The 15,591-nt window shown below is 41.6% G+C and overlaps 1 protein-coding gene across 3 annotated transcripts in view; it reads left to right on the forward strand.

The window, feature by feature from the left end:
* Positions 1-15,591, forward strand: part of Il20ra (interleukin 20 receptor subunit alpha) — a 44,929-nt gene that overhangs the window by 16,910 nt on the left and 12,428 nt on the right. For 2 of the 3 annotated variants that reach the window (XM_055599220.1, XM_055599221.1), the window contains 4 exons: positions 6,726-6,861; positions 12,510-12,691; positions 14,096-14,271; positions 14,869-15,013. In XM_055599220.1, the coding sequence (XP_055455195.1) occupies positions 6,726-6,861; positions 12,510-12,691; positions 14,096-14,271; positions 14,869-15,013 (639 nt within the window). The remainder of the gene's footprint in view (positions 1-6,725; positions 6,862-12,509; positions 12,692-14,095; positions 14,272-14,868; positions 15,014-15,591) is intronic. The other variant, XM_055599223.1, reaches the window with a different exon arrangement.

The following is a 15,591-nucleotide window of genomic DNA, read 5'->3' on the forward strand; positions in this document are numbered from 1 at the left end:
CACGGTTTCCTCTCGGTGTTTCTGTCTTTTCATATGCTGCTCCAATGTGAGCTCAGCTTAATGGAGTTTCTGCAAAAAGCCTTTTTCCGAATGGAATCACAGTCAGAGATATTGAGGGTAAGGAAGTCGATTTATCTGGGGACAGGAAGGACACAATTCAATGTGCAGCGCCGAAAATTAGGTTAAATAAAAGATAAACTAATATTTCCCATTCACACAAGTGGAAATGACCATAGTGTGTTCTATATGAAAGGCGATGAGCTAACGTTCAAAGATAAGGTGAAATTTACAGAAATATATAGTTTTACTAGAGTTTCAAATTAATAGAGATCTTAAACTCATCAACTTAAAAAGAAATTAGAATAAACTCTGACCCTATATTCTAGGAACTCTTACCTTTGCTGTTACCTCCTTGGGAAATGTGTTTCATAACTACAGCTCCTACTTGCATTCTTCAGGGTCAGATGTGAAAGGAAATGAAAGTCAGTACTGAATCAGGAAAAGAAAAAAGCCTCCTACTATGTATGTGGTGTTGTGGGGTGCTGTGTTTGGTTTTGTTTTGTTTTTTGTTTGTTTGGTAGTTTGTTTTGGTTTGGGCTTTGGGGTGGGGAGGGAGGGCTGGTTCTTAGTTATTCAAGACAGGGTTCCTCTGTGTAGACCTGGCTGTTCTGGACTTCCTTTGTAGACCAGGCTATATGCCAACTCACAGAGATCTTCCTGCTTCTACCTCCTGAGGGCTGGGATTACAGGCATGTGCCACCACGCCTGGCTTATGCATGTTTTCCCATAAGCTCTGACTCCCCTTTGCATAACTGCTTTACAAGAGTGCTAGATGAGTGAGGCCATAAGGATATTGTTTATTCTCAAGTCCACTTTTCTTCATATTAGCCGCATGAACATGCGCCATTAGCTTCTCTAGAGGTCATTTGCCTTATAATTATAATGATGGCAGTCCTACAACAGGGCTTCTGTGGAGACTGCCTGAGTTGATTGTGTAGAACACATAGAATTACGCTGGCAGAGTGAGCGTTCTACACCTTTGCGATTATTTCCATTACACACTTGCCTGCCATCAACTAACTATTGTAAGATGGGAAGGTTTTTAGAGTTTGCAGGTTTTGTACAGTCTTATGCAAATTGAGTTTTATGTACGTACCACATCCACTCCTAAAGCAGCGACTCTTGGCTTATCATTTTCAGTTGTCTCTAAGAACGCTTATCTACTGGAATGAGACCTGGACCAAGGCAGCAAACAGCTGTGAGAATACTCAAAACCCTTCGCAGAATGCTTAAACTTCACTGGTTAGAGAGAAATACTGGTTAGAACCATTTATTGTTACTGACCAAAGACAATTCACTAAAATTTCATAATTAACAAAAGGTATGAATGATACAGATAAAAAAATTACCACCAACCATAGCAACTGATTAGCATCCGATGCTGGAAATAAGTGGTCCGTGAGCAGAGGAACAAAATGTTCTGTGCTTGACTGAAGATCACTAACATGGCTTAATGTGCTGAAACCAGCAGGCCATGTCACAACAAGGAATATATTCTGTATCCTGGAGAGATGAAGAGATAAGATGTGACCTACTTTGCTCATAATGGGGCCACCCCCTGGATAATACTTTGATTCATTGACAAAGAGAAGATCCAAAACTTACATATTTTCTTTCTAAGCAATAGAGCAAATAATGTCGGTCCCAGTGACAAATCTGCAGGACTGGAGACTGCATTGCTCTTTTGAGAAACAGTGAGACAGAAACATCTACTTTAAAGTGTGTTTCTACTACAGCTGTGTACACTCTGAGACCTTGTCAGAACATTTACAGAATATTTACTAAGCAACTATCCTATTTTTTTTAACTCTTTCTATGGCTCTCGATTGTTATGAAAATGGTGCTAAGTTTCTGGTCTTTTCATTTGGTTCTTTTTTTATGTATTTTATTTTTTGGTTTGGGTTTTTCAAGATTTCTCTGTGTAGCCCTGACTGTTCTGAAACTCACTCTGTAGACCAGGCTGGCCTCGAACTCAGAGATCATCCATCCTCTGCCTCCAGAGTGCTGGAATTAGAAGCCAGCACCACTCCTCAGCTTCATTTGGTTCTTAATTTCCCTCATAAAGATAAATAGAACTAATAATAAAAATCTTTCAACATTAGTAAAGTTTTACGTCTATTGTCACATTACTGAGCATGAAGGGGCATTTCCTCCTCTAGATTAATTTCCTTCTTGTAGTGATTAATATCCTATTTTCTTTCTGTTTTGTGTTTTTTGTTATGTTTGAAGTGAAGCATCTTAAAGCCTTGCACACAGTTTCTAAGGACCAGAAAGGCAGTAGAGGCATCTCAAAGTAGTCATAGCTGAGAGAGTTCCGTAAGCACCTACTCAAGAAATCAGTAGGCCCATCCTCATCAGAAAACTAGACCAGGGCCAGAGGATCTGTTTCAGTGTTCTTGGCAAGAGGCATCATTCAAGTCTTCAACGACATTTATCTGAACCAGTTACTGTTTGACCTCTCCTTAGGACTGCTACTAAGTTTTCTCAGTTTGCGCAAAACAAATAACCCAAGAAAGAAAACAAAATAGGTCACAGAGCATCTTATAACCCAATCTTGGAAGTCTTAGTTTCTGACATGACTATCCCAGTTATGCTCTGGGTGTTCACATCTGCGCACCGTGAGGAAATCAATGTTTGAGAATCCTCAGGGACAGGCTATATAATCATTGTGATAACATATGAGGTGGCTCAGTGGGCATAGCATTTGCCACACAAGCCTGGCAACTTGAGTTTGAACCCTGACACCTACCTACACAGTGGAAGCAAAGGACCAACTCCTGCAAAGATCCTCTGAGCTCCACACGTGTGCCAAGGTACATGGGAGCCCATATTCAGATGCACCCATGACACACAGAAAGTAGGATTGTTTTTGTAACTTTCCTAACAGTCGTGTTACCAGCACACCTGTGGACACATCTTACCTGTCAGGCTGGTATTGCAGCGTGCAAAGTCCAGCACTGTGTAAGACCACTGACAGCTTTTTGTGCTGCGCTGTGACCTCTTAGTACCTTCTGACACCGTAAATGCTAGCCAGTAGGGAGGACCTTTCCCAGTTAGTTCTAGATTGATTTCTTTACATTGTGCAACCAAAGCATGTAGTGTTTTCAACTAAGTCTGGAAAAGTTGTCCACTGACCTTTATATACATGTCATGGCACATGGACTGAGACTCTCTCTCAAAATAAAATAAAAGGAATTGTTTGTTTTAATATTATTATTACCATAGTAGTCATTCTCTTTATTTAACCTATCATCACCAGAGTTTTATAACCTTTTGATAATTAGCCCAGCATTTGTCAAAGTCCATTTAAACAATGACAAAATATCAATCATGTCATTGAGAGGCTGGAGAGATGGGTTAGTAGATAAAGTATAGCCAAACATGAGGACCCAAGTTCAGACAGATTCTCAGCACCCATGTAAAAATCCAAGCATGGCAGCACACATGGCAGCACAAAGGACGAATGGGCAGAGATGGGTGGATCTCAGGGGCTCTCTGGACATAGCCGAGGCCAAATAACAAGTTCCAGAGTCAGAGTAGGACCCTTTCTCAAGAAGAAAAAGAGGAAGAGGAAGGAGAAATGGCAAGGAAAACACCTATGTGACTATTTCTGGCTGCCATATACAGCTTTCATGCACACAGGGAACACCGTGCGTATAACACACGCACATGTGAAAGCATACACACATCTATAATCGGTGAACATAATGACTGACAACGTATTCCAGAGTATAATTCATTTTGGAAAAGTAAAACTGCTTTGTTTCCTTGTAACCCACCAAGTTTAACTTAAATGAGCAATTGATTCTTTTTAATCCAAAGTGTTTCTTAAATCTTCCTCATCCACCAGCATCTTAAGAGTTTGTTGATTCTTTGCTTATTTTAAAAGGCAAGTAGAAACTAGTAGATACAGAAGACAATACTTATGTATATAAATGATGAAGTAAAGTCAAAGGTTACTTGGGATCTGTATCTCTAACTCATGTTGCTACAAAACAGAATATCCCATTTCCTTATCAGTTACATCTATAAAACCATGTCTTGGCAATTTCTTTCATCATTGATATCGTATCATGCAGTCTATTTTAGTTTTATTTCTTATTCCCAATCCACACATGCTAGGACCATTTAAAAATGTGTTTTAGACCTAAGGGAATCTTAGAGGTTTCTTTTTGTTAAAAACAGTTCCCCTTTCTTGAAGGATTGGGACTTATTTCAGTCAATCATACTTCCTCTCTACATTCTTTATTCCCTCTTCAAAGACAAGATTAAATGCTAGGACCTCCCAATCCATGGAATGATCTTAAGTCACCACTAACTGCTCGCTCTGCATTATCTATGGTCTACAGAATCCGGTCGGTTTCCCTTTTCCCCAAAGAGAAACATGAAAAGCAAAGGTACAAGGGCAAGCTGGCCCTTCTGAGACTCCCACCAAACAAGCACTGTGCGCAGAGATCAGTTTAGCTGATGGTGCTTGAGACATTTAACTTTCTCCTTAAAATTAATACTCAGGCATTAAAAAAAGTGATCACGGTGCAGAAGAGGGGGCATGAGAAAGGCTGCGCATGTGCACACATAACTACAGGCACTCAGCCACCGAGCTCTTAAAAGAACTTACTTTGTCAAGATCCAAAGGCATGCTGCAAAGTTTAATTCTAGAACAAATAATCTTTTTTTCTTTTTCTTATTTGCCTTGTAGTATTGTAATTCATCATATGACACTAATCTGAGCCAAGGATTGCCACAAGCATTAACCTAATTCCTTTCCTTGACATTAGCCCCAGCTAATTCACACAGGTATCCTGGGACTTGACAGAGAACGGACCCCACTTCGGTGACTGAGCTAAATGTTATTTCCTAATCTTTATTTGCAAATATCGAAAACGTGTTTTCTGGGTCCAGAGACTAGAATATGTGTATTTGCAAAAGGGTAAATTCCTCACATAATCCGCTAGTGCTGTGATCTCTCGGTTTTAAGTTAATGCTCTGATTCCTATATGTGAACACTAAACTTTTTCACTAATTTTGATTCATGGATCATCCTTGATCTCAGTGGTACCGGTCACACTTAGCATGATCAAGGCTCAGGATTCCATTGTCGAGCCTGCCACACACTCAAAAAAGGACCAGCCTATGTCAATTTTTATCTCATTTTATTAATCTTAAAGAACAAGGGCACATGTCAGGGCACACAGGCCCAGAGGACAACCTTCAGGAGTTGGTTTTCTCCCTCCGCCCTGTGGCTCCCCGGAATTGAACCCAGGTCCTCAGGCTTGCCTGAGAGAGCCTTTGCCCAGTGAGACATCGGATTGGCACAGGTTCTCGTTTCAGAAAAATGCATCCTTCCTACTATTTTTGGTATCTTATCAATTCTTGATTATTTCTTTCAGAGGATTTCTATAATAGATCGTCCGAAACAGAGTTTCATTTAGAGAATGAGGATGTGAACATGTTAGTGTTTGAAGATAAACTCTTGGGGCTGGGGAGCCGGTTAAGGGCACCTGCTGCTCTTGCAGAGGAGCAGAGCTCTTCTCCCAAATGGTGGCTCACAGCTGCAGAGAGCTGCAGCTCCGGGCGATCCAGGGCCTTTTCTGGCCTCGTTGGTTCTGAGCACCTGTACGCATACCCATACAGATATCAAAAAAAGAAGAGGAGGAGGAAGAAAAAGAAGAAGAGCTTAACCTTGAACTAGCTGGTTTTCTGTCTGTAGCTTTATTGTACTTTAGTGAATCCAATCTAAGCTCCAACCTCCAAAACTCCAATGATATCTATCAGAAATTTTATTTCTCGTCTTAAGTATACTATGAATGTGTATTTGAAAATGATTCATGTTTGACTAAAACTTCAGCCGTACAACCAGAAAGGAAACTTTTCCAGGTTTCTCAATCAACTTTAAAATCTGTACAAGCAGGAGACTCACAAAATGTTAAGCGGTGCTTCTGTTCGGATCTAGCCTGTGCCCTGGGCAGGCAGGCAGCTGCCACCCCACTTCGGAGAAGAGAGGGCCAGCAGGTTAGCAGGGAAAGGCCAGACACTGCTTTCACACCCACCAGGCCTGCAGGGCACAGAGTGCATCTTGAGTCACGGTGGGGAGTGGGGAGTGGCTGGCTCTGTAGTAAGTACAACCCCCAGTGCAGACTCATGGCTTTCCTGTCTAACCAACAGCTCACCACCACCGCCACGTCCACCGCGGTATTACTTCTCACAGTTCTCGGGGTGGCCTGGGGCGCAGATGCATGGTTCAGCTGGTTTCATTTGAGCTGGTTTCATTTGAGCTTGTTTTTAGCCTCAGTCTGTGGCAGATGAAGCTTGAGTGTTCACAATTACTTCCTTTGGAAGCCTAGACTCAGCTGGGACCTTGGGACAACTGAGCCTCTCCAAATGACCTCTCAGGGCAGTTCCTTCAGGAGCCTGGGCTCTTGTTTTTCATGCCACTCGGGGGCTTAAAAGCAAGAAAATGAAAGCTTCAGAACCACCTTATGCCTTAATTCCAGAGTTGCATTTGCCACATGCTCTCGGATGAAACTGAGTCAGAGCATCCGCTCAGGTTCAGAATGCAGAGTCTGGGGCACTGGGCCATCCTTAACAGACCAGCCCACTTACTTTAAGGACTATGCTTTTCTTCCTCCCATTAAAACACCAAATCCTCTCCACTCCTTTTGTAGTGCCTTGTGTCTTTGGTGGTGTGCCTAAACCTACAAATATCGGCTTCTTATCCGTCAACATGAAGAACGTCCTGCATTGGAACCCACCAGAGGCTCTGCGTGGGTTCGAAGTCACGTACGCTGTGCAATATTTTATGTAAGTTGCTTCTTTTCCTGGCGGCAGCTTATAAACACCGACTCAGACTGTTGTGAACTGTACAAACGTAAACTTCCTAGGGCATTAAACAACCTTGGGGAAAAAAATATAGACATTTCCTGTTTCCTTGGTGTTACAGTAGATTATAAAGTGGTTATTTTGTGGCGCCGGAAGCACTGAACATTCAGGCAAGAACATTAGGGCCGAGTTACAGAGACTGAGAAAAGGGCACAGCAAGATTGTTTATTAGGTTGAGGTTTTTGTCACCAAGCCTGATGACACGAGTTCCTTTTGTGGGACACACATGTTGGAAGAATTGGCAAGTTGTATTCTTACATCCACACGTGCACTGTAGCATGTACACGGGTGCGCACACAAATCAGTAACAAGTGAAACGAATGCAGAAGAGAATTTGGTTAAAGAACTCTCTGGGTAAGCAATCGTGGCAATCCATCAAGTCTGAGAGCTCTAAGCTTGACTTTCAATATAGCTGAGGGTGACTTAGAACTCCTAATTCTTCTCTCTACTTCCCAAGAGCTAAGATTGCAGGCATGAACTGAAAACATGGTTGTATATAGAACTTTCCTAGACTGAATAGTGACAGCAAGTGTGACTGTAGAACTTTCTTGTTTTCTTCGCATCCATGAGGAGTTTGTTCTAGACCTTCTTGGGATACAGAAGACCTTCGCATTAGCTGACATGGCATTTGCCTGTAATCTGCATATGCCCTCTATTTTTTTTTTTTTGAGTAATCCCTGGGTTATTCTAACACATGATGCCAAAGTAAATACTATTGAAGTGCTGCCGTACCATAGATGTTCAGTAAAGATGCCATTCTTGCCCCAGTGGCTTTAATCCATAGTTGGTTGAATACACAGAGGCAGAATCCATGGATACAGAGGGTCGACTTGCCTCATCATTAATAATTAACTTCTCAGCAGTTTTCAAAACTATTTTCTTAACTTAATAGTTCATGAGGAACTAACATATTTCACAGTGAACACTTACACTTCATCAATTCATTTAATTTTACCTAGTCTGTTTTTATTAAGATTCAAACCAAGCAAAAATCTCTTTGTTAGAAGCACGTGCATCAGGTCTGACAGGATTTCTGTGTAACTGTCTAGTCATCCTTCTGTCCATAAGTAGGATAAAATGTATTGTTCATGCCAAATGTTTCTGGTTAAGAGTTGTAGGGTAATTTATTTTTCCCTTTGTTATATTTCCTGGTCATATTGTTTGATGGTTTGAGCTTTAAAAAGTTGTTCAACATTTGCAAAATAGAATGACCATTTTTGTCCTTAGAAAATGAATTCTGACCACTTAAGGCAAGCAAAAACTTCCAGAACATTCCTGGTACCCATTGTCTAGAACCCCATTCTCATTTCCAAGGATGGTCTCAGGAGCTGGTATTTTAGACTTCAGTTTTGCAGAGAAAAATAGACCAACCAGCATGTCCTCACTCCTCCTTCCTTTAGGTGGGGCAAAAAGAGCTTGCTCTGTTCCTTTGACTTCCCAGTGCTTCAGAAAGAACTGTAAGAAATAACCAGGATCGTCATTGCTGTATGAGAACAAATAAGTTATGTTGTGCAACTTTTTAAAATGAATACTTGCCCCATGGGAGTTCTGACATGCCTGGGTATGCACAAGGTTGACAGGAACAAAGGGCACAGCGCTGGAGTCAGGCCGTACTGGGTTTATGGCCAGGTTGTGACCCTATCTGGGTAGCCTGGAGCAGGTTACACTCTTTTTTTTAATTCTTTATTAATTACATTTTATTCACTTTGTATCTCCCCTGTGGTTCCCTGCCTCTTCCCATCCCAATCCCTCCCTTCCTCCACCCTCTGCATGCATGCCCCTCCCCAAGTCCACTGATAGGAGAGGTATTCTTTTCCTTCCTTCTGATCCTAGTCAATTAGGTCTCAACAGGAGTGGCTGCATTGTCTTCTTCTGTGGCCTGGTAATGCTGCTTCCCCCTCAGGGGGAGGTAATTAAAGAGCAGGCCTATCAGTTCATGTCAGAGACAGTCCCTGTTCCTATTACAATGGAACCCACTTGGATACTGAACTGCCATCGGCTACATCTTTGCAGGGTCTTAGGTTATCTCCATGCATAGTCCTTGGTTAGAGTATCAGTCTCAGGAAAGACCTCTCTGCTCAGATTTTTTGGTTCTGTTGCTCTCTACTTCTTTCATAAGAATCCCTGCAGTCTGCCCAAAGGTTGCCCATAAGTCTCAGCATCTGCATTGATAGTCTGCAGGGCAGAGCTTTTCAGAGGTTCTCTGTGTCAGGCTCCTGACTTGTTCCCTCTTTTCTCCTTCTTCTGATGTCCATCCTCTTTGCCTTTCTGGATAGGAATTGAGCATTTTAGCAAGAGTCCTCCCTCTTGATTAGTTTCTTTAGGTGTACAGATTTTAGTAGGTTTATCCTATATTATATGTCTATATGAGTGAGTATATACCGTGTGTATCTTTCTGCTTCTGGGATAGCTCACTCAGGATGATCTTTTCCAGATCCCACCATTTACCTGCAAATTTTATTATTTCCTTGTTTTTTATTGCTGAGTAATATTCCATTGTGTAGATATACCACAATTTGTGCATCCATTCCTCCACTGAGGGGCATCTGGGCTGTTTCCAGCTTCTGGCTATTAGAAACAACCCTATATCTGGCAGAGGACTAATGTCCAGTATATATAAAGAACTAAAGAAGAACTGAAGCACTGAACAGAAGCACTGAACATTGAGGCAAGAACATTAGGGCCGAGTTACAGAGACTGAGAAAAGGGCACAGCAAGATTGTTCATTAGGTTGAACAATCTAATTTGTTGAACAAAACAGCAAAAAATCGAGTAATCCAATTAAAAAATGGAGTACAGAGCTAAACAGAGAATTCTCAAAAGAGGAATATCGAATGGCAGAGAAACACTTAAAGAAATGTTCAACCTCATTAGCCATCAGGGAAATACAAATCAACCCTAAGATTTCACCTTACCCCCATCAGAATGGCCAAGATCAAAAACTCAAGGGACAACACATGCTGGAGAGGTTGTGGAGAAAGGGGAACCCTCCTCTACTGCTGGTAGGAATGTAAACTTGTACAACCACTCTGGAAATCAATCTGGCGCTTTCTCAGACAACTAGGAATAGTACTTCCTCAAGATCCAGCCATACCACTCCTAGGCATATACCTAAAAGAGGCTCAAGTACAAAATAAGGACATTTGCTCAACCATGTTTGTAGGTTACACTCTTTTATACTTTTTATTTGAGATTTGTTTCCAGAAAGAAATTTTTAAAGTTTCAGCTATACCCACAAAATGATTTAACATATAAAATGACATAGCATCTAAAACACTAGCTTTAGCACTGGGGAACGTGATTCTAGTTTCACATAAACCTTCTACTACTTCTGCAAACTTGACTGGACACTTAATCTTACTGAATTTCAATTTCGTGTTTCATAAAAAATGGGACAAAAACTGGTTGCTGTGCAGTTTAGTGAGGTGAAGAGTGTAAGCCTGGAGTTTCAGCCTCAGCTCATCACAGGTGCTCTTAGGCATTTGTCATACTTACTAGAAACAGGTAGAGACCATCAGCCCCAAGATTTGTCCCAAGGGAGATTAATGCTACTGGAATATGTGTCAATCTCCCATTCAGATATCACTGACACAACTTTTCTCTTTGGTCAGCATCTGCATGGTAAGAAGGTGCAGATGTGAGGCAGTTTTGGAAGGGAAAGAAAGACAAAGGAAGCAATGACAGTATTTTTCCAACACTAAGTCATGACCTGTTGACAGGTCAAGAATTCAACCATGAACCCAAAGCAGGAGGATCAGGAGTTCAAGGTCATTGCCAGCTACATAGTGAGTTCAAGGCTAGCATGCACCATATGAGTCCCCCATCTCAAAGGACCAAAAACAAAACAATAAAATAAAATTGAAAAGTAAATCAGTTTTGAGTATCAGATAGTATCTTTTATGGAAAGAAATGGAATGTTATGGACTGGTAAGTAACCAAATGCACGGCATGCAGAGAAGTTTGGGCATTATCTGGTAAAACCTGCTTTTTGAATGCTACATAGTATGGTTTTTGAAATGAACCAAAGTATAACTATCTATGTAAATACGGGTCGATTTTTCTTTTGATCATTGATCAAAAGTCCCCAGGCAGTGTTGATAACCTACATGGAGAGGTTGATTAAGATCAAACTATGTTTCTTGTGTATTTGGCAGATATAGCACTTAGCAAATGAAAGAGATTTGCTTCAGAACTCTGTTGACACATCTTTGACAACTTTGACAATATTCAATAATATTGCCACATCCCTCTTAGCAAGGCATGCTCTTCCCATTTTGTGATGAAAGTTTCTCCACTCCCCCTCTTTGGCGGTTATTCCAAAGTCCATTCTGTGCTCATTTTGATGCTCTTGAAGTTTTAATCCAGATATTGCTCTGGGTTTTCATGCCCAAGCCTTTTATTAGCAATTTGTATATTGACTCCAAATCTCTACCTCCCACTCCTCTCTTGAACCCTGGGCTCCTACATTTGGAAAACTCAAACTCACCCTGGCATTGCTGAACTTTTAGTTTTCCCTCTTCCTACTCTTCCCCTCCACAATTTCTCAAACCCATTCTTTTTCGTGGTCTTTATCTTGGTAAATATTATCATATTCCACACACTTGCCCTAAAGAGAAAGAGACCATTTCATAACCTTTACCTATGTGATCTCTTGCATGCACTAGTCACCTGGTCATGGCTACTAATAGTTCTTGTTTTTGTTGTGTCTCATTTATCCCACTACTATCATCATTGTCCGTACCATTCTTCCACCTGGACCACAGCAGTGTCATCTAAACTACTGTCTAGATTGCTAACACTAACACACTACATTCTCTGCAGACTACTGGTCAACCTTCTATGCCTTTCACCTTGTTTCCCCAACAGCCCTGATTTAATTTCTTCAGTAGCCTGCAGCACAGCCACGTCTCTCCCGCTGACTTACCATTTGACTAAATGTTGTATGCCACAGTCTCTCTTACCGGAGAAGTGCTGCAAATATTTCCTCTTCCACATTTTCTTTAAATGTTGTGTTTTAACAACAATAAAAGCATATATAAACAACATACTCAGTTCAGTAGCAATATGACTATGCTACACTCTCATACTCTGCTTCCTGGTAAATTTTCCCCTCAACTCTTAATACTTAGCAAAGTTTTAAATTTTATGAGAATGTCAAAGTAATTTTCTTCCAATAAAAAAGTGACTAACTTTCCTTTAATGCCTCCTGCAAACTAGCCTCGTGTGTGTTTGTACACATACATGACTAAAAACTTAATTGCTCACACGGTATGTAAACACTTTACTGTAGCTGAAGTATGGAACTGTAAGATGCTTTAAGAATGCACTCCCCACATTGTCATTCACATAAAAGCAAAGTGTTTATAGAAACACTTACGCTCCCGACAGCTAATGAAAATATCGCCGACAGCTAATGAAAATATCGCCAACAGCAAAAGTGGAGTCGATTAAATCAAATCACAGGCCTCTGTGTAATGCTGAAGAGTAAGTCTTTCATTCAATTTTATATAATGACTTTTTTAATTGTAAAGCATGTAAGGGGCCTTGCTAGTTCATAGTTTCTTTCTCAGCAGATATGGGCAGAAGAAATGGCTGAATGTCGCGGAGTGCAGAAACGTCAGCAGGACCTACTGTGATCTTTCTGCTGAGACCGCAGACTATGAGCACCAGTACTATGCCAAAGTGAAGGCCATTTGGGAAACCAAGTGTTCCGAATGGGCTGAAACTGGCCGGTTCTATCCTTTCTTAGAAAGTGAGTAATGCCATCGTCCACCAAGGACGTGCGAATCTGGGTTCCTGTGATGATACTCTGGCCTCACAGGCAGCTTTGCCCAGAGGAAAAGATCTACTTGACTCTGATCTGTATAGCAGGCTGAGTAACCAGCCCTAGTGATTCCTGGCTGAACCCTAGAATCAAATCTGTAGATGAATAGGTTTGGCCAAGGGGCCTTTAAGATCCCTCACAGATCCAGAAATACAAACAGGTGCCAATAATTTTGTTTTATCATGCAGTACAGATTGTGCATAAAAAAACATTGTAGGTTAGTGAATCATGTGAAGATTGTCCTGATTGCACAACTTAGTGTCTTTTTCATTCAACTTGGTATTGTGTTGATGTTTCTAGGTACAACTTGGTATTAAGACAAGAATCTTTCTGCCATTTGCATTTATATTTTCCTTCCCCTAATGTGTGACAGACCCATCTGTGAAGGATGCAGGCAAGGCCACCATAATGAAATATCCAGGGCTGCTGAGGTCCTAGGAGGTGGGGCCTTTTCCAGTGCTCTGCCAGGCCTATGCTCTCAAGACAGATGTAGCGCCGCTGTCTGTTTTTCTACAGGCCATGAGCTAAGGATGGTTTTTATATTTTATAATAGTTTTTTTTTATGAAAACAGTATTTTTGACATGTAAAAAGAATGTGAAATTTAAACTTCAATATCAGCGGCTAGAGCGATGGCTTAGCAGTTAAGAAAACATGTGGTTCTTGCAGAGAACTTAGGTTTGGTTTCCAGTACCCACAAGGTTCACACATCTAACTTGAGTCCCATGGGATCCAACACCCTCTTTGGGCTTCCACTGGTAATACATGCAATGTGATGTGCACAGATGTAGAAGCAGGCAAAGCACCCAGACACCTAAAATAAATTATAAATAAATTTTAGAGATAAATTGCTCTGTATATTATCCAGAAGACATGTGAAAATATACCATGTCCTGATCATACAACTAAGTCTCTTTTTCATTCAACTTGGCATTGTGTTGATGTTTCTAGGTATAACTAGGAATTAAGACAAGAATTTCCCTGCCATTTGCGTTTATATTTTCCTTCCCCTAATATGCAACAGACCCATCTGTGAAGGATGCAGGCAAGGCCACCTTGTCAATTTCAGTGTCTGTATATAAAGTTTTCCAGATCACCAACCCTGTTCCCTTACTCACACTGCTGCAGTGACTGTTTTTCCTACCACAGACTGAGTGGAGTCCTTGCAACAGAGATCCTGCTGCCTGAAAAGCCTCTGGGGTTTTATGGTGAAAGGGCTCCTCAGAAGAGGGTGGCTTTAGGTCTTTCATCCAAGTAGGATTATACTATAGCTTTATCTCGGGGGGGGGGGGGGGTTCACACCTGAAGATGCTTATAGCCTCTTCTCCTCTCAGCACAAGTCGGCCCTCCAAAGGTTGCCCTGACAACTGGTGAGAAGTCTATCTCTATTGTCCTGACCGCACCAGACAGGTGGAAAAGAAAGCCAAATGACGACACTGTTTCCATGCAACAGATATACCCCAGTCTGAAGTACTGTGTGTCTGTGTATGACGCTAAGTCAAGAAGAATGGTGAGCCTGGCTTGGGATGGGCTCTAGCCTCTGTGTTTCACTCTCAATGCTGCCGCTGTCACAGTCAGTCTCGGTGCTTTGGTTCTTTTTGTGAGAACGTGGCAGCCGATACTACTCAAAAGAGATGTCCCACAAGGTCAAAGGGAAGCTGGGGACATCAGGCTTTTCCCTGCAGAAGTGCTCTGTTGACAATGCATGATGACACTACTGGAATGTAGAGCAATCGGACATTTCATGGGGGGAAGTTTCATTACTTACATATCATCCATCTGTCACTTTCTGGGGATTATATATATATATATATATTTATATTTATATATATATATTTATATATATATGAGTAAGAACACAGGACAAAGTTAAGCACAAATTCTACCCTGGATTATTTAGAGGTGTTCCTAAAATTGGTCAATTCCTAACTGTGTTCTGCTCAGCTAAATGAAAACGGATTTTGAAACTATGCTAAAAAGAAAGAGAAAGGCTTAAAGTGACATGAAGGAGCCGGCAGGATCCTGGCCTTTCACGTTTTTCTAGAGCTGTCGAGCGGGCACCCTGGGCTCTCTGCTTATAACCTCTGTTTTCACTTCCCTGCCCCAGTGGTCACAGTGTCTCAGCGACAGCACGCTGGTGCTCCGCTGGCTGGAACCAAGCACTCTGTACTGCGTCCATGTGGAGTCCTTTGTCCCAGGGCCCCCTCGCCTCAGCCTGCCTTCTCAGAAGCAGTGCATCAGTACTTTGGAAGGTAAGCTGCAAGCAATTTCAGCTATTCTGAGGAAAGAAAGCTGATACACACACACACACACACACACACACACCAAACAAACAGCAGTTTAAAGTGTTAACAAATCCATGTTTATGAAAATTAGGTTGAAACACCAGTAAACACATTTAGTTCTCTAAATGCGTTTAGCTACCTGAGACTCTGCCTTTGAGCTTGGTCAGTGTTAAGACGGTGTGTCACACCATCTGGAAACTGTTAGCAAGACCCAGGAGTCCATTGGCAACAACCTCCCCAGTTAGCATAGCTTCTTACCTCAGGAAATACAACTAAGAACTTCCATACACATGATTTTTCTTCTTTCCAGCCACAGTCACTCTAAGCAACACCAACACCCAAGATCTACAGGGCAGGGAGTAAAGCATTGTCCTGGGAACACTCTCAAACACCACTGCTTAGGTACCGACTACAGGCCCCTCAAGTCGCTGTCAGACATCACTTGTAGCACAGGCAGGTCTGGGAACATCAGAGTCCCTCTCTCATTGTTGCCTTTCTTTGTCTCCTTGTGTTTTCTGAACAACCCTATGAGGGAACTGTAGTTT

Source organism: Psammomys obesus, unplaced genomic scaffold (assembly GCF_907164565.1).
Source record: "Psammomys obesus unplaced genomic scaffold, mPsaObe1.curated_primary_1811, whole genome shotgun sequence".
In the NCBI taxonomy this organism is placed as follows: Eukaryota; Metazoa; Chordata; class Mammalia; order Rodentia; family Muridae; genus Psammomys; species Psammomys obesus.